Genomic DNA, 26,594 nt, shown 5'->3' on the forward strand with positions numbered 1-26,594 from the left:
CATCTATGTTTGAGTTGAATAACGTGCTGTTACACCAGGTTTAGGCCCTGCTTAGAACAGCCTGCTTCACTCGAGGCATAGCTTGTGAGAGGAATAACCTGACAGGCTGTTAATTCTTTACTCCTTCTCCCCAAATCAGTTAGAACTCAGAAATAAACATCAGGGAAGAGTAATCGTGAAGCACTTCTGTGCACCACTGCAGTGACACCAGGCAGCCAAAGCCTGCAAACTTCAAAGCATTAACAAATAACTGACCTATTAATTAGTCATATCTGCCAATCAATTTCTGTATGTATCATTAATGGTGTTTCAAGCAGATGGTAGAAGCTCATCTTGATTTTTAGCTTCTTAGCTGAAAGCATTCACAAGGACACGTTCAGGGTACCAGGTGCTTTCTACAAGACACTGATGTGATTTATCTAATCACCACTAGCACAGGTAAATTTCAGTGTTTTCAGCCTTCAGATTTAAATTATTAAAAATTCCTTTCCTTGCTAACTACAGGCGATTTTTCTTCCTCTCTTTCCCCCTCCAGTTTCTGGCTCCTTCCCTTTCAAGTGTGTTAACTAGTTTAAAAGCCTTAAATTTCACTCTAAACATGAGTAGCCCCTATGGGGTTTTTTAAATAGCAAAAAGCAGAATTGTCTGGAAGATCATGGTGCAAATTCCATTAATATAATCATGACAGACCTTTTTTAAGTGGGTTGCAGCCTTCATCCAGACCTGTATCTATTTTATTAAAACCCAGACAAGGTATAGCTCAAAATTATAGCCCATAACCCACAGTGCCCACTATGGCCATTGTTTTTGAAGCCCAAAAGGACTTTGAAGGAAGTTGAAATGTGACAACACAGCTGCCTTCTTGACGGGTGTAGTGAGGTAACAGGCATTAAGATGTGGCATCAACAGACAACTAACTGATCCAGAAAATAGTGAAGGTTCCTGTTCTGGTAAGTCAGGAACTTGCCTTGCCAAGGCTATTGCTGTCCAGCAAACCTGTGGCAAAGTTTGGGCATGCTGTCTGCACAGTGCAGTTACTTAGGCAGACAGAGGAATTCCCGTGAGGAATTTCAATCCCTCTAGCGGTGGGAGGGTGGAAAATTACTAAGAGAACCCGTATCTGCTTTCAGGAAGTTAAATATGAACCTAAATGAGCTTTGACTGTGTACCATCAGCTCATCAGCTGTATTTGGAAGCCATTCAATCTTCACAGGCATCCTTTTCCTGACAACAGCTTCCAGCAATTCATCATTTTGTAACTTCCCAACCCAGAAGTTGCATCTGAACCTTTGTGTGTAAATGCCATGCAGTCTGTGAAACCATTCCCTTTTTTAACCTTTTCCTTATTTGATTCTCTGGATCTTGCTACGTGCATTCCACAACACAGGACTTACAGATGGTATTGCTTCACACCTCCTTTAGCTTGTGTCTGAGCTTAGAAACCTTTTTATGTCACTTGTCATAGATGCAGAATAAGCTTAGGCACTGTTCTGTCCTTCAGGCAAGAACACTCCTCAAACATCAGCTCCATCTCCCCTGCTAGCTCAGCCACTCAGTGAGGAGTGGGGAAACATGTGCTAATACAGCAGATTGTCTAAGAAACCAAGTGTTTTATGGCAGGAAGATGCTTTTCAGTCTGCAAAACCCAGACATGGTTATTTCACAGATTCATTCCCTTCAGTGTATCTCACACAGCTGAGCAGACCATGGCACAAGTAATGGAATTCCATCAGATATTTATTCAGCATGACCAACAGTTTGGCAAGTTAGCGCTTTCCACCAACACGGGGAGCAGAAACCTTGACTGGTTTCACAATCTTCTGCTTAGGTGCTGCCTTTGTAGGGGCCTGTAGAGAAATAATGAAGTATGAGCAAAAAGCTGTTTATCTGCAGTCCTGTATATCCTATGTATCCCTCTATACACTCTTGATGGAAATCAGATCAGATCAGACTAGAATTACAATAAGTGATAATGAAACATGGTAGCATTCATCAATATATTGTCACCAGGTTCCTAGATAGTAAATATTCACGTTCAGACAAATTTTTATCAATTATATCTGGTATTATGTCAAAAAGTTGTTTTACTGTAATATTTACTTACTCTGTAAAAAAGATTCATTCTATGCAGCTGTTTGGGTATGTTTAACTTCAGTACAAAAGTCTAGCTGAGGAACTTTCACATCAAAAAGTTACAAAACTGCTTCCTCAAAACAGGAATGGGAATTTCCAATAAAGTGCCACAGCAGAATGTTGTGTGTTGTGTTACAGCATGGTGTATTCCATTTCATAGTTTCTATTTTCCTATTGCATCTCACCTTTGCAGCAGAAACAGCTGTTTTCTTGGTTGCCTGCTTAGCCTTCTTGGCTTCCTTTGCAGCCCTGTTAATTCACAGAAAAAAGAGGAAGTTATCCGTGTCTGCCATTCACTCTTTCCCGGTCTCAGCGCTGTAAGCGCGTCCCAAGATCAGGAAAGGAATGTATTACTGCAGATTTCTCCTCCATGTTCACTATCCCCTGGGGAGATTTCCACAGAGACAGCAGAACTGTGTATCACAATACAATGGAAGAGTGCAAGACGAGACCTCTCTCTGCTGCTACTATCTCTTGCCAAGATTATTCAGTATTACAGACAAATACATAGATTAAAAGCAAACAAAAAACCCTACAAAAAATCTTATAAAACACGGAGCTCACCTATAGTTTAAGCTTTTGTATGAAAAGTACTGTAATCATTGAAAAGCTAGGAATAGCTCCAGTGTTCTCCAACTTCTCACCTAATAGCTTGCTCCCTCTGCGCCTTTCGTACTTCGGGCTTCTGGTTTCGCTTGGCCATAATCTCAGCTAGAGAGGCACCAGTGATGGCTCTCTGAAACTTCACTGCACGGCGCGTGCGCTTCTTTTGGACCTCTTCCTAAGAGGGCAGGAGACGAACACAGACAATGAGCAGCACAAGACATTAAACACACAACAATTACAGAAACAAGCTGCTATTGAGATTTAAGCTATTTGAAACTGTACACCAAAGTAGAATTTAACTCCTCACTTTAGAGAATCCTTCTGTTGAGTACACAGAAGTGCTGCCCTACCTCCGTACGGCCCCTTCTCCAGCCACATCCTGTACTTTCCATAGTGTGTTATTACCAACAATCCTTGGTTGGCTCCTCAGCTATCCAGCTATCAGTGTTGGAGACACACACATTAGCCCCTCTATCTTCCAGGCTTCTACAGCAAGTATGAAAAAAATTATTTCAAAATAATGTCAAAAGTTCAGCCATCTGTAACTCCCAGAAGAAAAAAAGGGAAGGAGAAAACTTTGATGGTGTCTTCTAAAAGGAAGACACTCCACACCTATTCAAGTGGGATCAGGTGCTGGGGAGCAGTGTAAGCCATCATGCATTAACTGTCTTTCTTCAACCAAACTGGCAAGAACGCTGACTTACTGCACTGATGTAAGCCTTCTCAGAGCTCTTCTGCCGCGCACATTTGAACAAGAGCACTGGAGATACCTCATGCTACATGCCTTCATGATTTATTCTTTTCATGCAATGAAGCTACATAGGAAAAGACCTGCTAAGATACAGGCTAACATTTTCAAGGAGAGTATATTAAGAGTGTCATCGCTGCTCCCCTAACCCTGGAATCAGCTCCCTATGTTGTCACTATTCAGGAAGTTTACGAGACCAAACTTTTAGGAAGTCTGCTTATTAAACAGCATTACCCACCTTCCCCAAAACTAACTTTTAAAAACATATGCCATTCCTACAGTTATTAAGATCTACTGAACCTACTGTGGCTCTGAGTGGTCCCTTAAAGAAGCGCTACAACACCACTGCAATGGTTTTGTTGAAGTGGTGTATAAACTCACGTAACTGTGCTCACATTTTCACCATTACTGACCAGTCTTCAACCTGGTGACCTGGGTCATGCTTCTGCTGAACACTGGCAAGCTCAAGTGACCTCTAACAGACCAGTGACCACATCTTTTGGTCACCAACTTACAGTGCCATTAGCTGGTATGTACTTACTGACTGTCCTTTCTTGTGCTTACGCCTGTACAGAACAGTCCAGTTGATCTGACGGGGGTTTCTCTTGGAAAGGAATGCAGACTCACATTTTGCATTCAAGAACTGAAAAACCTGGGAAGGCAAAGTGTTTTGTGTAAGCTTTGTTGCCGTGGAAGACATTATCACAGTTTGCATTAAGTATTCTTTGAGTCAGTGTTTTTCAACATTGATGCTTTTGGAGTTCTTAAACACAGCCCTGACTATTAAAAATTTTAGAAGATAATTCAAGAAATTTAAAGTTTTGAATTTTGTTACATTGGTCAAACTGATGTCTTACAAGGCATTCTGAAGCAGCTTCATTTTTCTGAAAGAAAAGTTCAAATTACCACTTGCATCCAGAGCTGCTGTGTATTTCAGGCACAGCATCAATAGCTGTGTCCAGCATCATTCCTTCCAAGTGTCTGTCCTCAAGCAACAATGTACTTCCTGTATGTGGAGTGACTCAAAATTTGGCCTAGGGAACACAGGGAGATCAATGCTCCACCCAGTTCCTTCTTGCCTAGTGACACTAACCTGCTTGTCTAAAACAACAGGCAGAATGAGCAGGCTGGCTTGTTATTAGCTATGTAATTCAATCTAAAGTACAACCTAATTCCCAGGAGTGGTCACAAGGATTCAACCAGTCTATCTCCTGGTCATTTTGCAGGAGATTCTGTAGAGCAAGACAGCTGTACTGGGATACTCAAAAGCCAAGCCCTCTTTTTGCAGGCAGTGACAGTCCTGTCTGCATATGACACGATAGCTTGAAAGGGCTCTCCACCCTATTCTACCCCAAAGATTTCTACTCAATTAATTTGGAAGACTAGATGTTGGCTCCAGCAAATCTCAGCATTAGACGCAGGATGTCTAAGCAGCATTTTCTACAAAACTTTGGTACTTTATACCTGCTGTTTTATTTTAAGACCCCTTTTGCAAACCTCATCCTAAAACCCAATCCCAAATTACAGCACGGCACGGATCTCCTGCGGAGCAGCTCTGACGGTAGTTACGGCACCTGGACACCGATGCTGTTCTCACACCGCTCAATACGAGCGACTCGTACTGACCACCGGAGTCTCCGGACAACCCCAAAGGCGCGGCCTCCGCTCCCCGCACACCGCCCGGCCGCTCTGCGGGGCGCGGCGCCCGCCCGTCCGCAGAGCCCGCTCCCGCCGTCGACCGCGGGGCTCGCCCCGTTCCTACCTTCCCGTCAGTGCGGGCGTAGCGGCGGCCATGGCCCGGGTAGATCTTGTACCCGCTGAAGCTGCACAGCTCGACCCTGCGCGGGAGAGAAGAGTTAGGGGAGGGCGCGGGTGGCCGGGGGAGGCGGCCGGGGCCCCGCGGCGGCCTCCCCGCGGCGGATGGGCCCGGATAGCGGCGGACGGGGCGCTCACTTCATGATGGCGGCGCTGCGAGGGGCCGGAGAGGCGGAGGGGACGCCGGGAGGCGGTGTCGGGAGCGGCGCGCGGGGCCCGACGGGAGCGGAGCGGGAAGGGCAGGGCCGGGCAGCACCGCCCCGCCCCGGCTGCACCGCGGGGGCTTCGCGGAGCGTTCGCCCGGCCGGGCTCCCCCGGCGTAGCCCCGGACGTGGGACCCGCCGCTCTACCCAGGATAAGAGGCGCCGTCTCCTGTGGCGGAGCGTCCTGGCCCATCGGCGCCTGGTGCTCGGTTGCCTGGCGGTGTTGTCAAGCGCGGGGCATGGCGGCCGCCGGCGCTGTGGCCAGGGCGGGGGATGAGGCGGCCGGAGCGGGTAAGGGCAGCCCCGGACAGGTGCCGGGGGCCGGTGGGGCCGCGTTGTTGGGGGCCTGCGAGTCCCGAAAGGTGCTGTGGCGCTCGGGGAGGCGCGGGGGGCTCGGCGCTGTGGAGCCGGCGGTGCCCCCTCCTCTCGGGGTGAGGGGCCGGCTCAGCCGCTCCGCTGCCGCTGCCCCCGCTCTCAGGCGGCCCCTGAGGGCCCCCGGGGGCTGGAAGCGGCCGGGGCAGCGCGGGGCGAGCGGGCACCGCTTCCCGCCCTGAGGAGCGCCTCTGCTTCGGGGCAGGACGGAGCGGCTGTCCATCGTGCTGAGGATCGCGCAGCCTTGTAGAACCTTTACAGGCCAGGATCTGAATTAAATAGGGCCCGGTTTCCCTAGAGGAGGGGACTGAGAGGTCTTGGAGACAGCGCCACTTCTGAGGGTGTAGTTCCTTGCTTTCTGCCATACGAGAAATAGGCAATTTTGAAATGTTTTTATGGCTCCTGAAAGCCTATTACGAAAATCTCGTTCCCCAGGTATTATATCAATGAGTCTTTATAGAATGAAATCGTATTAATTTCTTAGACTTATACAGGTACATACGATTCATGCCGTATACGGAACTGTCATGCTTAAGCAAGCGAACTAGAGGACTCCAGCTTGTTACAAGGCGGAGAAGGACAGACCATTTTGAAAGAGGGACCTATGCTTCTCTGAGTCTTGAAGGTGCTTATAAAGGATACCTCCAGACAAGGGAAATAATGCCAGCATTCAGGGTCGTTTAACACCTCTGTGAAAACCTTCCTTTGTCTGGCATCATGGAGAAGTGATTATAGCAAGCCTGACTGCAGGGATGTCTAGATCAATAGAGAAGCAGGTGGATGATGTCGCCGTAGAAATACAGGTTCTTTGCAAATGGTTGTGTGTATTAAGTAGCAGTTAGATCACGTTTTACTTGAATACTGGAAATCTCTGAAAACCGTGTGTAAAGCCACATTCCAAGTCCCCCATTTTGAAGGGGACACCTCACGCTCATGAATAAAGGGATTACTCTTGCAGTTCAGTACTGTGGGTCTTTGCCTCTCCCCTAGTCCAGAGGGGCCAGTTGTGAATTTCTGTAACAAACTCTTGGATAAATGAGCAGATGCAAAGTTTCTCTGTTAATCAAAGTGACCAAGTGGTTGCAGAAGTGACTACTTGAGTGAGAAACAAGCAGTACTTTCTCCCTGAATGTGCAAAGACAGGAGTGTGACGGTTGCTGGCTCTGCCTTGCTGCTCTACAAAGCTCTTGGGGCAGCCATGGATTTGAAAAAACAGTGGAAATATAATAAATGTCATCAGACGTCTTTCTTAGAAATCCATGGTCTCTAGTTGACAAAATGGTACACAGAAAATGTTTGTCTACATCCATAGCATAACTAAGCCTCAAAAACCTGTAAGCTGTAAGAATTAATATGTACAGCACGTGAGGTGAGAACACTATTTTGGAAATGTTGCTGAAAAAGGAAGCATTATTTACTGAACAGATAGTAAGAGAAGAACAAGCACTACCGTAATACATCAAATACACAGCAGAGGCTTAATGTATGAAAATTATTATTATCAGTTATCACTTTGGGTACCCAGTGACTCAGGCTCCCTGTAGATGGCACATGTTTACCTTTTAACTTTATATAATAGCCCTCTTGGCATGGGACATTTTCATTGTGTGTTGCATTAAGTAAATGGTATGCTAGCCTGTTTACAGTTTGTTCCTCCCAATGCCCCCAGTACTGTAGTATGGCTGCATGAATGGCTTCTTAGTTTAGTTAGAATGCTTACACATAGGTAGTTGTCAAGCTGCTCAAAATTTAAAATCTCTGAAGAATTTTAAAATTTAGGCTCTTTTGAAATTTGGAGTTTTGAGGATCACACCTTTAAATTTAGCTGTCAGAATTTTGCTGCATCTCACTTCAGAGGCTCTGTTGTGACTTTCCCAGAATTCTACCAGAGTTCTTAACTGGGACAGTGTCTGGTATGTATATCTTCCATTAATTGGATCAGTTACTCTTGAGGTGTTTTAGCTGAAGTAATTTGCTTCAGTTTTACATAAAAAAGAAAGTTAATCCATTTTTTCAAATTATCTGCATCCATTATAAAACAAATCTGTTTATCTTGCATTGCTTTTTCAGTACATGTTCTTGTATATAAACCTTGTGGTGCTTTTTTTTGTTTTTTCTCCTTTTTATTCTAAGGCTTGGTAGTCAACTGCTCAGGTCAAGGATTGCAAAAACTGGGTCCAACCTTGCCCTGTGATGCTGATACTCAGACTCTGATTCTGGACAAAAACCAGATAATTAAATTGGAACACTTGGAGAAATGCAGGAATCTGATGCAGGTCGGTGTTCCTTGATTTGAAATTGTTATCAAATAAGGGTGCTATGATGTTAGCATCTTCTGCCTTAAGGCTGTATTATGCAATTGAAGTAAGCTAGCAGTTACTGTCTTCAGAGGAAAATAAATGGTGGCTAACTAAAGTAGAAAGCTTTGTTTTCAGTGGAGGTGTACAGTTGATAGTGGAGGAGGCTGTTTTGTGAATTACCTGGGTAACTAAAAATGAGCTAAATAAATCCTGATGGGGGAGGGGCATCATAAGAACACTTAGAGAAGTCACTGATAACTCAAATTTTGATAATTCTTAGCTTTTGAGTGCTTGAGCTTTGTAACCTTAGAAATAATGTTGTATTATCACTGAAACTGCCTCTGGATAGACTCGAAGCTGCCTGATAACTTCTACAGACAAGCTACACTGAGTTGGCAGAGGTGGGGTTTGTTGCTACAACAAACCTTCATCACACTGCCAGCTTGGTGATCATGTTACTGAAGTGTATGTCTAATCAGGATTTACCCTTTAAAAAGTTTGTGGTTTACAGTCCTGTTAGTACAGGACCTGTTTGAGAATTCTGTGAAATATATTTTGTCCTCTGCCATATTGACAGTAAGTGCAATTTTACACCAGGAGTGGGGCAACAATTTACACAATGAATTGGCAATTCTGATATTAAAACCTTGTGTTCATATGACACAATTCCTCATTCTTTTTCCTTTATTTAGCTATTGCTAGGAGAATTTCTTCTTAAGTTGGTGGAGTGAGTTGTGAAGACTTATGTTCTTTGATCAGTAATTTATTTCCTGGTTCTTGCAGGCTTTTTGTCTGTGTTATTTACTTGAAAATGAAATAACGTAGATTGACCAAGTATCTGTTGGACTAGATTTTTAACTACTAAAAGTAGAAGCTTATTCTGTCTGTGTAGTTAAAAGTGTTTCTTTTGTGTGTCCATCTGCAGCTCTCTGTAGCCAACAATCGTCTGGTGCGAATGATGGGTGTAGCAAAACTGACCAAGCTCCGAGTGCTCAACTTGCCTCATAATAGTATTGGGTATGTGGAAGGGCTGAAGGATTTGGTGCACCTGGAATGGCTGAATTTGGCAGGAAATAACCTTAAGGTAAAGTGTTTAGTCTGTTGCATTTACGAGAATCTTGTGTTACAGAAATTTGGAAAATGCTGCAAAGAAATCTGAATATGTTTTGATTGGAACAACGATGTTAATGTTTTGTCTACTGGCTTATGAAATAGAAGAGGGCAGCTTTTGGAGTAGAGTTGTCTCAGGAAAATAAAAGGTTTGATATCAAAATGAAATGAGAATAAGGAAATAGTCTCCAAAACAGGAAAAAAAAATACTATCTTTAAAATATGATTGTATTCGAACATGGGTTTTATTTTGGCTTATTTAGCTGATGGTTTTTTTAGCTTTCAAAATAATTTATAGTTATTGATACCTGGTTTTATTTAGTGGCTAAAAAAGAGTTCCTGTGGGTAACTGACTTCTTTATTTTGGTAGGCCATTGAACAAATCAATTCCTGTCTGTCTCTTCAGCATCTCGATCTGTCGGACAACAACATCGCTCAATTAAGCGATCTCTCCAAGCTTACCTCGCTGAAGGTAGATGTTATTCTATCTCTGTTTTTATTGCATTCTTTACATAAAGAGATTTGCTTTGAAAAGTTCTGCCTTTAGACATTCACTATTCAAACACTAGCTCTTGGAGCATCTTAATTAATTAACTGTAATTTCTAGAGGGAAGTGTGTAAGAATTCTCTTCCTTGTTTTCAAGTTGCAGGAACTGAGGCAGTGGTTTTATGTAACCACTCTAATGATTTTGATAAAGATATGATGGTGATATCTTCTTCATAGCTCTTTGTTCTCTTATCTCCTATCATTAATCAAGACAAAACATGCTGTTAATTATCCTGGCATGCACACTGTAGAGAAAAACGTTTCCAAATGCATTTTTTGGTAACTGTGACCCGATAGCCTTAATGATAGTTCTTTTGCACGTATTTTTTTAAGGTGATGCCTGAAAAAGAAATCTGAGGGTTTTGATCAAACATTCATTTAATCACTGTATTTTTTAGACCCTGTTGCTACATGGAAATATTATAACTTCACTTCGCACTGCCCCAGTTTGCCTACCTCAGAGTTTGACTGTTATTTCTTTGGCAGAAAATGAAATCAGAGATTTAAATGAGGTAAGATGTAGAAGATAGATCACCTTGTGTTTTGGTAGATGGAAAGAAGGAAGTTGAACAATTTTTTGAGGTTCTAACTGAAAATGGGCTCTCTTCTTTGAAACAACCCAACTTTTAATAGTTCAATTGTTTGTGTGTAATAACCATGTCTGCATTAGCTGCACGAGCTAGGTGATATCTTTTAAAATTTAGTCTGGAAAGAAACTTTGTCTTTTTTCTGTTATGTTTTTATATTATTCAAAGATGTTACTTTCAGGCCTAAATTCCTATCTTTTGTGGTTGTGTGAAAGTTGAAAGCTGAGCTGATTAACTGCTTCTGCAGCTGCTGTGTTTAGAACAGAGGTTTGAATTGCACTTGTTGCCGCTGACCTATTTTTCAAACACTGTGTAAGAGAAGCAAATAATCTGCCTGTGACTTTTGTCTTTATTGTTTTGCTTGTTTATTGTAAATAGCAGCCAAAACTCTTGGTTGGGATTTTAAGTAGGAGGAAAATTTTTTGGCAGTAATTTCCCTTCAAAATAGGACGGTGTTTTCTCCAGCTTTCTGGCTTGCCCTTTGTTTGTTTTTGTTTGTTTGTTTTCAAAATCCAACACCTGTTTTAGTCAACTGGAGTCATAGAAGTACTGTACCTTTCTATACATAAAGCCCCATTCCCACAATTTTATGACAAAGCAATATTTTCCAAGGACTAATAGCACTTACTGGAGAATTAATGGGAAATGGCAGTAGTTGATAAAAGGTCCTTCGTAGTCCTTTGTGTTCAAAAATTGAATGTGATTTTTGATTTATTTGTCATTCTGTTATTTTGCATGAGTTGTCCAGCTGCATCTAGGAGAAATGTATTGTGTTCTGTTCAGTTAACAAATGTATCTCGTTTTCTCAAGGTTTCTTTCCTGGCCCCTCTTCGCCAGTTGGAGCAGCTGTCAGTTATGAACAATCCTTGTGTGATGGCCACACCTTCTGTCCCTGGCTTTGACTACAGGCCTTATATTGTCAGCTGGTGTCTGAACCTTAAAGTTCTTGATGGATATGTGATTTCTCAGAAGGAAAGGTGACATAATAGTATTATTAAATCTCTAAAATTATCAAATGAAGTTTGGCTAAGCTAAAATTGCTTTAGCTAAATTTTTCATCTGTTGCACTGGAATTATGTAGGATCACCAGCTTGTTTAAATAAAAGTATGAAATTAGGCTTTTGTTTTGTTGCTCAACTCACAGAAGTACTTCTACAAAACAAAACTGTGGTACCATTTCATCAGTGGTCTGTTACCCTTTACAGCCTCTTTGACTTTGCAGAATGTGACAATCAGCAGGTGTTAAAGCTGTTGTCTTGGGGGAAGCTCAAATGTGCCCTTATATAAAAAGCATGACTTGTGTGTGCATTTCTACATTTGGCTTTTTTTTGTTATTAATTAGTTAAATATTATTTTGGTCAAATCATTTGTTACTGTATCATTGTGGTCAGTATATCACTATGATATCTGCATGACAAAGTTCTGGACATCAGAACAGTCTAAGCATAAGTATTATCTAGTTTAAACACATTCCAGTCCAGGACATGAATGTATTCTAGGATATTAATGTCCCTTTTTCCCTGTTACTAAAATAAAAGTGTTCCCTTTTCTTGGTCAAAGGTAAACCAATTCTATTTCTGTTTCACCATAGCATGTTGTGACTTTCCTGAAAACTTGCCTGTTAGAAATCTAGACTTTTTTTTCATGAATAATGGAGTGTTCTGTATTAACTGTATTATTACATGTCAATGTGTTATATTAAATATTTTCAGGTGGAAATTAATTTAATTTAAAAACCAGACTTGTTGAATACTTTGGCAAGATTTGGTCTCTTTGTCTATTTTGCATGTTTTTGTGAACTTCTCTGTTTCTGTGAAAGCTCTGGTGATAAGTTCATTGGCACAAATGTGTTTTCAGTGCTCAAAGATTACACACAAAGCAAAAACCCCACAGTTTGGGACAAGTGGGGGGTTTTTTGTTTGTTTCATTGATGCTTAAATGAATGAATACTTTATTCATTGTTCTGGTAATGGCATTCCCTGGGCACTGAACATGTTCCAAGTTTTGCTTAGAGTTGTATATTAGCTCTTTGGTACATACTAAAAAAACAGAGTTACTGGTTTTATGCCATTCATTAAAGGTGACCATTTTCCCCCTTCCTAACAGTTTGAAAGCAGAATGGCTCTACAGTCAAGGGAAAGGAAGGTCATATCGACCTGGGCAGCATGTTCAGCTAGTTCAGTACTTGGCTACTGTTTGTCCTCTCATATCTGCATATGGGCTCCAGACTGAAGAGGATGCCAAACTGGAAAAAATACTGAGTAAGCAAAGGTGAGAACTTACTATATCTAACACAAGATACATAATTATGTTCTCAATTACATTGTCTAACAAAGAAAGTAAGATTTCATTTTAAGTATTTTAAAGCAACAGTGGGGTCTGGAGATGCAAAGTGTAATGTATAGTATGCATCCAAGATGGGAATGAGAGGCAAGGCAGCAGTAGCAGGAGTGTTTTCCTGCTTTCTGGGCCATCTAGGGGAAAATTCTTTATATTTTTAAGTCTGTGCTTTGTAGGACTCTGATGGTAATTTGTGTTAGAATTGTGATTAAAATAAACAAACTGTGTACTGGGATTTCTTTTGCCACAGAAAAAATGATGAAAACCTCAAAAAGGAGCTTTGCTTAACTTTCATTCTAATTGTAAATGAGGACTATTGTGATACACTGGTGTATTAGCCACTTTTTTATTGTTGGAAGGTTCTTTCTTGGTTTTGAAGTTAAGGTTGTCCTCTGAGGGACGCTGTTCCCAGTGATGCATTTGTCCATCTTTATCTGGCATCTGAGGTCTGTCAGCAGAGGCCTCTGGACAGCCTGCTGGTTCTGCCAGCAGTAGCTGTTTTGCTAAGATCTGTGCAAATAGATAAGTAGAGTTATCATGGTGCATTTTTCATCCGTGTAAAGGTGAACTAATTTTGGTCAGAAGCCAGAAAATGGAGCAATACAGGTTGTTCTATTCCCCAGGACCTATTGACAAACTTTTTTTTTTTTTTGTGGAAAGATAAAGCAGAAAATTCAGCTCCCAGGAGCAGGCTACCTAAGTGGCATAGTGTGGTTAAAAAGTTGAGCAACAAAAATGTTGTGGTTAGAAGAAGGGTATCTCCTCAAAAGGGCCAGAAGCTTGGGAGCATCTGGAAGGAGTTACTGTACACTTAGCAAGTGTAAATTGGCCTCCAGGAGAAAATTGTAGCAACGTTGTAGTTGTTTCTGAGGAGAAGGTGCAGTCAAAGCATCTTGACCTTGGAATCTCTATCTACGTGCTCTGGCATTCACATGATGTTTCTGGGGAAAATTCAGGAAGGTGGTCTGCTAAATACAGCTCTTTAAAAATTAAGAAAACCCTCAACAACCAAGCCAAAAAACCCTATCAGAAAAAGGAATCCCCACAAATCTTCACCCATATATATGCACATGCATATATGATTTATAGGGCAGTTTGACCTCTGCCTCATGATCTTCTGATTTACCTGGGCTGAAACAACCGTGTGTTCTCTGGGTTTTAAAGGATGATTTTGTTTGTGGCAATATGTGGTGATTTGTACTAGGATTTTGGGCCTTTAGTAGCAGGAACACCTATTCCTTGATTCACTCACTTTCAAATGTAAAAGACACTCCCATCATTCCTCAAACTTGTCTGTACCTGCACACATAGTGTATTCCACATTAGATACTTAAAATATCTGCATTCCTTCCTTGTGTGTAGTAATGCCTCATGGTTTTCAGTCTATAGTCAGAATTGCATGTTGGGCTTTTTCTCTTTTTCTCTTTTTTTTTTTTTTTCTTTTTTGATACCTGTAGTGAAGAAAGAGGGGCAGGAGGAAGGGGAGCAGGAAAAGACTGCAGTCCCCTGCTTTGTGAGTAGTCTTGTTAGTGTCTTGTAGGTATAGGAGTCTGAATAACTAGCCTCTTGTTTAGAATGTTTTGATCACTTGTTTCCTTTGGAATAGTTCATAGTTTCTTTTAGATGTTTTCTGTACAAAAGAAAGTTTAAAAGAAACATAAAATCTGTTGCTGCACTCTGTGCTTAGACTCCACCAGAGGCAGTTGATGCATGAAAACCAAAATGAGGAACCACCTACATCTTCTGCTCCCAGCAAAACAGTGCCAGTTGCTCATGAACACAGTGGCCTGGCCCAGCCATCACAGATAGTTCTTGAAAAGGGTAAGTAGCTTATCTGCACCTGTGATCTTACCTGTGGAGATAAATATTTTTCTTTTGAACATAACTTTGTGCTAACTTTGTGGAGGGAATTTCAGAACAAGGCCCTGTTACTATTTTATTCTGCTCATCTTTGGTTTTCTCAGCTGAAGTTATACTTCGTTTCTAAAAAAATCCAGTCCGTGCTTATTTGTGTCTTGAAATGCTAGTAGGTTGGTTAGGTGAAAAACCCAATCCAACAAACTAAAGAGTTACTACTTTGACTTTTCTGTTTTATACAAGTTTATTCTCCAAGGAAGTGCAGTTTGTGCAATTTCCTATACCTGGTATTTGCCAAGTTTGGATGTTACTGTGATAAGTATTGTCCTGATACAGAAATCATGCTCATCATTACTAGCATGTTGGATCTTCTTACCCACCCAGTTGCTAACTGTCAAAACCAAGTTGTGAATCCCTATGAATTAAATGAATTATTATTATTATTATTATTATTATTATTATTGAAATACTCTAATACTAGAATATCGCTTTCTGCTTGGCTAGAACCTGTCATCCAGAGGAATTCTTGGGTTGGACCAAGTGCAAACAATGATCATTCCTGTGCAGTAAAGAACACTTTTCCTCTTGAAAGAAGCTTTCCCAAGGAGCTACACCTTGAAGATGTACAGACAGATGAAGACAAACTAAACAGCAGCCTTTTATCCTCAGAGTCTACTTTTATGCCAGTTGCTTCAGGATTGTCTCCAGTGTCTCCTGCTTCAGACCTGAAGCTACATGGAATCAATTTGGGCCAAGAAAATGATGATGATACAGTGACTGAATGTGTGAGAGATGTTAATAGTAGTAGAGAAACAACTAACAAGCAAGAAGCTTTGTCTGTTATGGGAGAGCACCCTAATAGAGCAGCAGGAAGTGTGGAAACACAAGAGAATATCAAAGAGATACCACAGGTGCCTGCTCCTGATCCCGGAACAGCTGGCCTGGCTGCAAAGACTGGCAACTCTTTAAGGGCCTCTGAAAGCCAAGTTCTGCACAGTCACCCCAGCACCTCATCAGCTGCTGAATCAGGAGTGAAAACTCTTTGTCCTGACCAGATGACAGAAGAAAGGTCTGGTTCATTGGCTGTGCAAGGTGCAGCACCAGCTGATCAAGGTGCAGCTGAACTGCAAAGGATGACTGAAGCAGCTACCAAGCTTCAAGCTTCCTGGAGAGGATTTTACACGAGGAACTACCATCCTCGAGCCAAGGAAGTGCGGAATGAAATTCGACTAAACAGAATGCAGGAGCACATCATTTGCTTAACTGCTGAAATAGAAAAGTAAGTTGAGGTCATGGTGTGTATTTTCAAGTCTGTATGAATATAACCATCATTCCAGAGTATTTCAGAACAGATACAGATGGGCTTTGATATAACTACTCACAGTAGAACCTACCATCAGACACATAAAACTGATTACATTACAGGATCACTTCCTGTAAGGTAAGCACAGTTTTGCACGTAGCTGTTCAGAGTCTCAAAGTGCCTTCTATAAATGGATTGGGTTAGAACACATTTTTCTATTCCTCTATGAGCAGGACTTACATATTTCAAAATAGAAATTGCTGAGTGGGATTTTTTTTTTTACTTGTCTCCTCACAATTACAGAGTCTATAAATCAAGTGTCCATATTGACAGTCATTCTTCTGTTGCTGGTGAAAAGAAGAATTTCCTCTACCTTGTTGGTAGAGGAAATTCTAAATTAAAATTTAAATTGAAAATGATACAATTTTAACATATGATTCTGTGGTCAGTTCTGTTTTAATTTTTGATCCTGTGAATCCATGTTTGGAAGAGATCATGGTCAAAGTTTCTCAATTTGTAAGACAAAGACAAAAATTCTGGATTTTACTTAATATCTTTCTGGATCAGCCTGGAGCTGTCAGTCTGACAGGCTCTTTCTCTTCATTATCACAAGTGACAAAAGTTCTGTGAATGAAGTTGAGTGCTCAGTGAACCTCCAGAAACTCCCAGTGCTTACACATCATACTCCATCCACGTATCAATGGGGACTGCATAATTTGAAATGAAGTACTATTTGGTGTGTGGGAGGGGTGATAGCTGTACAGGAAAAAATAAGAGCTCAGGTTCAGTTTACAAAAAGACACATTATAGCTAAGCCAACAAATGTGCTGCAGTAAAAGGAAGCAGAATTTAAATGTGACTGAAAAAGAAACTCAAAGTCAGCAGCTGGGTATTTATGGCAAGCCAGACTGCAGTAATTTCTTAATGTTAGGCTCCGTTGTATCTTTCAAGAGTGCTGTTACATAAGTAGGCATTTTTATGGATTCTTGTTGCTCTTGTTACCCAAATGTTGCTTATTAGCTGCATAAATTTTGGATGTGTCTTCTTGCAGACTAAGAAAAGAAAGAGAGGAAGATAAAATGCAGAGGCTTGTACAGGAGGAAGCTGTCAAATTTCTTTGGAACCAGGTAAGTAATTTTAGTCCTCTTGTTTTTCTGCTTACATGTGAATTTGAAATTTGAATTTGAATCTGCTTATATGTGAATTTGCATTATTTCATACTGCAGATCTTGAAGAGATAGTCAATATGGTTCAGTTTTCCCAATGATGATTTGAGTGGTTTAATAGAATCGTATTGCTGTGTTGTTTGCTGTACTGGCATTGTGGAGGAAAATAACCTTCAGAAGCATTAGTGCAAGAACACTGGTTTTATTACTAAAGACTAAATTGTGGCCTGGTGAGAAAGAAGACAAAATGCAAGAAAAGCTAAATAAACATAAGCAGAACTGTGAAGAATGATGTGACTGGTAAATGCCCATGGCAAATTAAGTGATGTCAAGCTGTGTTGCTTGTGAGCAACTTGTTTTTGAAGCAGGAAAGTTGTATTAATACATCTTTTAATAAGCTATTCTTCCAAAAATAAAGCTGTTTGCTTAAAAACAGATAAATCCTTTCTGGTTTTAAGAACAGATTTCATTTTCTTCAGGTACTTGAATTGGGAGTTTGTGTGCTCTGTCAGTGTTTGGCATGTAGGTTTAAAAACCCTGATTTCAGTGGGAAGAACAAACTTTCCCTAAAGATGTAGCAAGCCTTTTGTTTGTCACTTGGTCTTAGATTTTATACTAGAGGTTGGTTGCTGAATGCAAGAAATCAATCCTGTAGAAATCAAAATACTTTTAGTTGCATTTCATAATGAATTTTTCTCTATACTTTACAGGTTAAATCCCTTCAACAATGGCAGCTTTCAGTGATGCAAAATTTAGGTGGTGCTGAGATCCCTTCAGCTGATACTTCGTGTTCATTCAAGCCACCTATTCAGTCATCCACAGTGGAGCAAGAAACCCCACCAGGTGTTAGTTCTGCTTTGTTAGTTCCAGCTAGTGAGGATGATCTTCCGGAAAAGTCTTCATTGCAGTTCCCAGATTCTGGTTTTCATTCTTCTGCGGCTGATCAGACTCATGCTGGTGACCTGTGTAGCTCTGAAAAGAGTTTAGCTGAAGAAACTGAGAGCTCCCTTTCAATGGAAACCATCAAACAATGTGGCAATTCTGTTTCAGCATGTTCTTCAGATGTAGAGGATCCTGGGGAGTGTGGGCAAAGTAAAGAGAGCTCTAGTAATGAGCAGGACAATGGACTGATACAACAGTATTTGAAATCTGTTCAGCAGCTGGAAGAGGCTGATGAAGACACAGATTGCAATGAGGAAATGGAGGGCAGCTGTCTACAAATTGCTGTGTCAGCAGAAAGCCAAGATTCTTCCTCTGACACCGTCTCTGTAGAGCTCCCTCAAGAAACATCTTCCCCTGTCCAAGGTGAAATGTGTCAGACACCACCAGAAAGCTACAAACTGAATTCAGGAATAGTAGAAGGGAAGCAAACAGACCATGATTCTTCGTTTCAGATGCTGCATGTTGGGATAGCTGTATAATGGGCTCATTTCCACAAGGGACTAGGGATTCCATTTCACTTTCCTTTCTCTTTTTCCTGTTTATACAAAACTTATTTTTCATGTGTGCTGTTTCATATTTTGACTCATGTTATCAATTTATGTTGTAATTACTCTTTTACTGATGTTGCTGAGGATTGACACTAACTATGCTAGAATCAGCAAAGTTCTCAGTGACAATCATTATGCACTTTATTTGCAAACATAAAACTGGTATCCTAATGACTGGCCTCCATTAAATGAATTGTGAAGATTGGGGGGTGGGTGTGGCAGTGGTGGTAATGTTTGCTGTAAATTTGCTTTGGTGACTGTTAGTAAGTATTTGTTTGGTTTTTTTCCTACAAAGAAGGATTAAGTTCTTATTTTGCAAAGAGAAGCAAACAATATGGGAAGAAATGAAGTCAATACAGGCAGTGTATCCTGTCATAGGCAGAATACAGCCTGCTGAGAAAGTTGAAAATTCAGACTTCTTTTGACTTTAACAAGAGTAGCTTGGTCAGTGTATCAAAGATGCATTCCAGAAAACCAGTGTCTGAGTCAGTGACTTTTTTGTAAATAACTTGAAGCTGAGGAGAGAGGCCTCAGGGAGCTTCAAACAAGCCTTGACCTTTGTTTGCCCTGGGATTGAATTTCCCTGCTTTCTCAGGTAAGACTCAAAATGGGACCAGTAGCAGCCAGGAGTAAATAAGAATTTCCGAAGAGCATGTGATTTGGGAACATCATTTCCAAGACTACACTGCTGGGTTACAGCAGGAGAGTTGATGGTGTATGTTTTCCTCAACAAGGATGCTAGTGTCCTTGTGGGGTTTAGATTTGCATGGCTTTTGAGACAGTAGTGAGTTTGATGGATCACAACTACTTCTATCTACAGGTATAAATACTAAAAGTAAATGCCATGACTTAAAACTATTTCCTCATATCTCTGTTGGGTTTTTTGGTTGGTTTTTTTCCCCTGTATCTCCAGTATTTGACATTTTAATTAGACGTGGATAAAAAGTTGTATTTCTTCTCTGTTAGGAAATATGCTAAGATACCTAGACTATGCTTTCTACTTTCCTGCTGCTTCCCCAGTGTTTATCTTGCCTAGCCATTGCTATGTTGGGTTTTTTAATGGGAAAGGGTCAGGTATCTTAGTATACTTCAACAGTGACAAGGGAAATCTGTTTTGCCATGTGATTTGTGATGGACACTAGTGAAATAAAAGTTGATGTTGTGATTTACAGGGGTCAGTTGCGTTTGCTGATGCTGCATTTTGCAATGTGTACTGGGAGGCCAGTGTTGCAGTAGTTTGCTAATGCTTACTTCTCAGTTACAAAGACACAGGCTTATCATAATTCTCTGGATCCACAGGTTAACTTCTGGTGCTATGGTGTCACTAAAACCAACCAGCGCTCTTTTAAAGCGACTCTGACGGCCACGTTACCATGTAAAATAATTTGGGTTTTGTGAAAGCTTTGGTTGCATGTCTGCTTTAGGTTCTGAGCTGAAATTTACCACTACTCAGGAGTTTGGTATGAGGCCAGTATCTTCTTGAGGCCTCAAAATACCCTTTATTTAGAACATAAATGGTGTATTGGACTTGTACCAGCCACGTTCCCAGTGGTGAAGTTCATCTTGGAAGAATAGAGCTTGCTTCTGTGTATAGAGTAGCCATCATCTCTTTTTCTCCCACCCCAAAAAAGTTCTAGAGCACCAACTTCTCCAAAGAGCTGTCTCTGCAGTCAGGCTGACCTTTGGCTGTGCCTTGCATACATGGGAGCATTAAAGAAAACCCAGAACAACTGAGGTGGTAGGTTCTTGATGTGCTGTCTTTCTAACTGAATGTGGTTACAGCACATTTGTAGCATGACCATATTCATAATTAGATCTTAGAGCACAGTTGTGCTTGGGTATTGAAAATGGTACAGGTGCATTAATGTATCACAACATCTGATTACCTGGGCAAGGCAAAGCAGTGTGTAGTCCACATGATCATACCCTTGTCCTCTGAAGGTTCTGAACTTGGCTTTAAATCTGCCATGCTTGGGGATCTGCAGTTCACAGGAGTCAGCTCCTTGAATGTCAATATCTTATATAAACCCCCCCAAACACTTTCTTTGAATTTTGAGAGAGGAATTATTTCAGTTTGTGAAGCAGTTGTTGGATCTTACACTCTGGAGGCAGTGGTCAGGTGTAACAATGCAGTAAGTTCTCTTTCGTGGGAGAGTGCTTTATTGCAAGACCTGGGAGGAACTAGACCACTGCCTGAATAACCAGGTTTCACCTTCTGAGGACGCTGAGGGAGTATACATATTCTGCTGTTCTGTATTGTCACTTTTGCTGCACAGTTAGAGGTGAAACAACTCTAATTTTGGAGGCATCAGAGGGCGAAAACTTGGTGAAAGTAAATTTTTTATGGAAGCCCTAGATGTTTCTTGACATTTCCTTTGTCATTAGGACTTGCAAGCACAAAGACAAGGCAACTTATTTTAACTATTGCCTAGGTCAGCTGTTACCCTTATTGATGTCTGACCTGTATATCCAGAAGTGGTTTTATGTAGGTACAGCGAAGCATGTACTGCCAAATAGTCAGCTTTATCTTACTTTTTTGGGGAAACTGTGAAATACTAGAAAGTTTTTTTTCTAGTGTTCTGAAAAGTTTTGCATGTGTAGAAGATGAGTTGCCTAAATATAGAGAAATCAAAGAATGGTGAAGTTTTGGATTAGTTTTTACAGGGCTAAATGTAATTAGTTTGTATATAGAGAAAATATTTTAATCCTGACCATTAAAATACATACAAGGGGAGACATAATGAGGGATACAGTGGAAAAGTAAGGAATAAAACTGGATATATACTTAAAATTGTCTTCTTTCAGCCCTGTTTTGAGCTCTCAAAGAATCATGATGTGGAAATATCATAGTTTAATATATGGCTTAGCATTTACTCATCTTTGTTTAGATAAATTTCCATAATCTAGGTACGTAATATTCTTTTACCTGGATAGGGATGCACAGTTTCCTTTAGAGATGATGGAAATTTCATAAAAGAATTGGAAGGCCTAAAATATATCTGAAACTTTCCTGTGTTAATATTGTATTCTTTCCTTTTGCAAGGCTTCATGTTCAGCAGAAGAATGTACTTTGTAGAAGAAAAGCTTATCTCTTGTGTTTTGTCCTGGGCTAATCCTCCAGTGTTAGTGGGAGAGATAACTTGGTTATTTGCCAGGTAATGTTGCCAGTTCTGTTGTGAGTACAATTCAAATGCTTCTTTAATTTGCTTCAGAAAAATCAGATAAATATAGCTCGGACTATTTAAATTGTACCACACAAGTAATTTTGCCCCAAATGAGATAGCTGGCACATGCAAGCCTATTTTCAGCTAGTCTGTGGCAGAAATGACTCTTTTGCCTTTTTCTCTGAAGGCTGGAACAAGTGGTTCTCTATACCATAAAGCAAGAAGGCATTAAGACTGCAAATTTTATTTTACTGTTTCTGAACCACAAATGTCCTTCAGCAAATACTTGAGAAAGTCCTTGCTAAACTAAATTGCAGAAGCCTAGCAGTTGTTGATAGTTAAGTTTCTTAAACAACCATAGGTTCTACTATTTGCATGCAGCAGTTTAAATAATGCACTTAGCAGCCAGTCTCTATATAAAAAAAAAAAAGGTTTTTTTTCTGAATAATGTTTGTATTTGAGCTTGCAAATTGTTCCTGGTTTTTTATGAATTTGTATATATTGTCTGAAGAATTATAATTTTTGTTTCTACTTGTAGCAGGTTATTTGATGAGCAAAAATGGAATATATGTTCCTTTGAGATTACCTGGGTAATTTTTACTGAATTTGATGTTCTAGTGTGTCTCACACAGATGCACTTTCTCCTGAGAGGATAGAATTGTAGCAGTTAGTGGAGCCTGACTGAATGACAATAAAATGTATAAACTGGTTAGTTTCCCAGCTAGTAGAAAAGACACTTCTTCTTTTTCCTCCCATTATATTAACTTCCCCCCCACTTGCCCCTTGAGGACTGTGCCACCCAAATAAGTATGCATCAAGTATTCATAAAGTATTCATAAAGTATTCTTTCAAAATGTCTTCTTTTAATAGTTACACTCTTTTTTTCCCCCAGATTGGCTTTCTAGGACAAGTTACTGAGAAACACTTTCTGTATGCCTGCCAAAAAGTTGTGACTTTGTCTATTTTTAAATGTTTTCTTTGTCAGTAATGGAAAAAACACAGGATCCCTTTCTTGCAAAAACATAAACCAGTATTTATCAGGAAAGGTGCTTTATCTCTTGGAAAGTGCCATGCCAAATTTTATTGTACAAGAGCTCTCAGTAAGAATCTTTTTTTCTGGCTTCATTACATTTATAAGTATATGGGCCAAATTAATTTGTAGCATAATTCTACTGAATTAAATTTTTTTTTGAGACTTTCACAGGAGTATTCTACCTCTAAACTAGAATTTGAGGAAAAAAAGAACAATTGGGTATTGATTTGTCTTTCTATTTCTTGCTGTTTTCTGTGAAGAATGGTGGGTGGTTAAATTGGTACAGTTCATATATTTTCTATAAGTGTTTACATTTTGGATTTATTGTTTCTTAAGTATTTTGTTTGTATCTCTGAGTTTTGAATTTTAAATAAATGATTTGTACATTTATTGAAAATCTTAAGGTGTACTTTATATTGACTCTTATGGCTATAGTCATAATCTTGCAACTGGAGGGCTCTTTTGGAGATGGGAAGCTCAGGAGTAGAAAGCAAGTGATGATAAGGTAAGCATAGCTCAGACATCTGACGGCCACTGTTCCAGTGCCTAGGACAGTAAGTGTGTAATAGGGTCCTTGAAATGAGTTCACCAATGACACTGAAATTAGTCTTTGTGATTTGCAGTCCTTTGTTTCTATTGCTGGCCCTCTTTCATGTTCTTCATTACCTGCTGTGTTTAAATTAAAAGATGTGGCAGTATTCTGTACAGTGTTTGCTAGAGAGAGAATTAAGATTAAGAGCTTATCAAGAGAAACACCATTGCAACGTGTGGGGTTGCCTCTCCTACTCTTTTGGCTGTTCATAAGCAAATGAAGACTAATTAAAAATCTTTCAGGCTTTAACAAAGGAAACAGTCGAGGAGCTCAGAAATACGTGAAAGTCATGTTTTACTGCAACACAGTTCTCTGAAAGGTGAAAAAAATAACAATAACAAAAACTAAAACAACAAAGTTTGTTTTGCTTAATTCAACTTGTAACATATGGAGGTTAGTGGACATTTTTGAAGTCTTTACTGTGTGTTTCTACTTCATTACACCAAAGAAAAGACTTTGTGAGTGGGACTCTTGCTCTTCTGTGAAGGTATTTACTGTAGGGTGGTGAGGCACTGGAACAGGTTGCCCAGAGAAATGGATACCCCATCCCTGCAAGTGTTCAAGGCCAGGTTGGATGGGGCATTGAGCAATCTGGTCTGGTTTCCTGCTGTGGGCAGGAGGGTCCCCCCCATGGCAAGGGGGTTGGAACTAGGTGATTTTTAAGCTCCTTTCTACCTCATTCTACGACTCTAAAAGTCAGAAATAGGCATAGCTAAAGTAACTCCACTTCAGGTCTGAAAAGAGAAGAGCAGAGCCCATTTCTTTTAAAGACTGTAAAGCTGTACTACTAAGTTTAAATGGTGTGTTGTAGGGATAGTAACCATAGCACTTCTGGAGCTCAGGCTGAAGGTCCCTTTTGTCCCTGGCTTTTATTCATATTTGTAATAAGATCAGACATTAAAATCTTTGGCTAGATTTGGAAACTAAAGGGATGGCTAGTGGATGGGCCCATTTTGTTCAAATGGAAATAGTTACTTTTAATTTTATGGGCTGAGATCCTTACCTATTCTAGGACTTACTGTGCATCCCAGCCCACTTGTTTGTGGGGTGGTGTGAGAAGCAGAAAAGCCTTTGGCTCTGTGTAAGCACAGCCCTGTGTTATCAACACTGTTTCTAGCACAGATCAAACACAGACCCACCATGGCCATGAAAAAAATTATCTCTATTATTATTCTCATTCAAAACCAGTATAGCTGCTCTTTCTGGTATGTGTGAGATTATGTTAACCAAGGGAAGGAATATCAGAAAATTGTGCACAAGATGCCCAAAACAAACAAGTCACAGCCTCTGACTTCTAAGATGCTTTAAATTGTGAGAATTGAGAAGCCCATGATCATAAAGGATGCTCTGGAAAATGTAAATCTGACACACTGTGTTTAAAATGTTCATGTGTTGGACTGAAAGCCATAAATCATTAGAAAAGCCTAGGCAATTCTCAGACAATGCAGGGCTGTGAGAAGCAGCAGTCTAGCAGTCAGGGCTGTTCCCTTAGCACTGTGCTAAACTGCATTCAAGCAGCAGCCTTTGGGAAATCTCTTCCTATCCATTGTTACACCAGCTGAAGTTATCCAGTCCCCTGAGCATTTGCAGCGTGTTTTCTGGTGTGGGAAGTGCATGGAAGATGTGCTGAGCAGGTTATCACTGCTTATGTCTTAGAGTCTGTGGGACCTGGGGAGAAACAGGACACGCTGAGAAACTCTCAGTTTCAAGCAGAACTCACTTTTCTTCTTTCCATCAGTATTTCCTACAGCCCCTTCAACCTGAAGTTTAGGGCAAATGCACGTGGTATTGGAGCCCACGTTTTCAAGCCTGGCTCTCCAGCTGTCTTGTACTGCTGAGCTCTCCAGGATGGAGTTCATCCACTTGTCTTCTTCTCATTGCAGCTTGTTCATTCCCAAGCTCAGAACTTTTACAGCAGATTGGCTTCCCTTTTGGTCTCTGATTCTTTGGCTTTACTCACACATACTGAAATTTTTAAGTGTATGAAATAGGTATTATTTTACCAGTAGGACAGGTAAGTTACCTTTCTCGCCTGCTTTCTCATATTCCTAGCTGCCTGATGCTTTCCTTCCTTTGGTGTAGCAGGGTCAGTGTTAAATGGGCAGGATCTACTCTGGGCAGCCTTTGGCTGAGATGGCTGTGGCCATGTCCATTGTCTGGTGGAGAAATGGAAAGGGAGACCAGGAAGAGTTTTTCTTAGGCCCAAAGAGAAGTTCCCTTGAAGAAATGGGAACTTGCCCCTGGAGTGGGAATGCAGCACAGCTCCTTGAGGTGGGTTTGTGGAAAGGCTGATGGTGCCTGAAGGTAAGCTTTTCTGTAACCTTTTGGAAAAGGACTTGAGGAAGCTGGAAGAGAATTCTTCTGACAAAAGCGTTATCCCTTTACAAGCATTGGATGATGTGAAAACCATCTGGGTGGCACCAGGCCAGCTAAAGACCTTTTCCACCACTTAAATAGACCTTAATTGTTGCTGTGCCTGAAACCAAGGCACATGGCAAACCTGTGGGCAAGATGAGAGTGAAATTTGTTGTTCTAAGGACTGCAGAAGGACAAGACCCAGATGATTGTGAAAGTGAAAAAAGATTGGAAAAGTGATTTGAGGGTAATGTAGCAAAAGGAGACGATCGAAGATGTCTGTAGAAAGGGAACAGTGTCTGTTGTGCTCTTTGCAGACTGTCCAATGCATTGTTTGTTAAATCTCATCATAGTTCAGCACAAAAACATGTTACAGTTGCTCAGGGAGCAAACCAAAACATTCCCCAACACTTGCCTATAATCAAGAATGGGTTCAGTAGTTCCATACGCATTTTCAAATATACTGTGTCATATTGATTATTCTTTGCAGGTAAGGGAGAGAAGGGCAATGGGGCCAAGGGCCCAGCATAACTTCATCTTACTGCATGTAATTCTGGAAAAAGAAATAAGGAAAGGCTGATTCTTTCTCATTATCTAGCTTTCTGTACTCATCTCAAAATAATTGCCAAGTGCTTCTGGTGTGATAAACAAGGAGGGATGTAAGGTGAGTGACAGCTGCTGAAGCTGTAGTTCTTTTGGGACTAATGACATTTAGATGTTGCATGGTCATGAGGTAGAAGAGACCTCACCAATGTCATTGACACTCAACTCATAGCCAAAGAGCCTTTTACATGGTGCTTTGTGTAGAGCATGGGGGCAAACACTGAGTAATTGGTTTCTGGCCTCTTTGTGCAAAAGGGCTTACCATGTTAG

General features: G+C 40.7%; 2 protein-coding genes across 2 annotated transcripts; one reads left to right on the forward strand and one right to left on the reverse strand.

The window, feature by feature from the left end:
- Nucleotides 1-1,719: 1,719 nt before the first annotated feature.
- RPL24 (ribosomal protein L24) lies at nucleotides 1,720-5,517 on the reverse strand. The gene is made up of 6 exons (XM_069021907.1): nucleotides 5,441-5,517; nucleotides 5,250-5,325; nucleotides 4,029-4,139; nucleotides 2,778-2,914; nucleotides 2,319-2,382; nucleotides 1,720-1,847 (listed from the first exon to the last, which is right to left on the reverse strand). Exons 1-6 carry the CDS (start codon nucleotides 5,443-5,445, stop codon nucleotides 1,767-1,769), a joined length of 474 nt encoding a protein of 157 aa, XP_068878008.1. The 5' UTR covers nucleotides 5,446-5,517; the 3' UTR covers nucleotides 1,720-1,766.
- Nucleotides 5,518-5,720: 203 nt separating this feature from the next.
- On the forward strand, nucleotides 5,721-23,171 carry CEP97 (centrosomal protein 97). Its single transcript, XM_069021893.1, has 11 exons — nucleotides 5,721-5,796; nucleotides 8,011-8,153; nucleotides 9,103-9,261; nucleotides 9,658-9,759; nucleotides 10,233-10,346; nucleotides 11,232-11,398; nucleotides 12,528-12,692; nucleotides 14,449-14,582; nucleotides 15,123-15,897; nucleotides 16,973-17,048; nucleotides 17,798-23,171. The coding sequence occupies exons 1-11, from the start codon at nucleotides 5,745-5,747 to the stop codon at nucleotides 18,506-18,508; spliced, it is 2,598 nt and encodes an 865-aa protein (XP_068877994.1). The 5' UTR covers nucleotides 5,721-5,744; the 3' UTR covers nucleotides 18,509-23,171.
- Nucleotides 23,172-26,594: the final 3,423 nt, after the last annotated feature.

This window comes from Aphelocoma coerulescens, chromosome 1, assembly GCF_041296385.1.
Source record: "Aphelocoma coerulescens isolate FSJ_1873_10779 chromosome 1, UR_Acoe_1.0, whole genome shotgun sequence".
NCBI classification, from domain to species: Eukaryota; Metazoa; Chordata; class Aves; order Passeriformes; family Corvidae; genus Aphelocoma; species Aphelocoma coerulescens.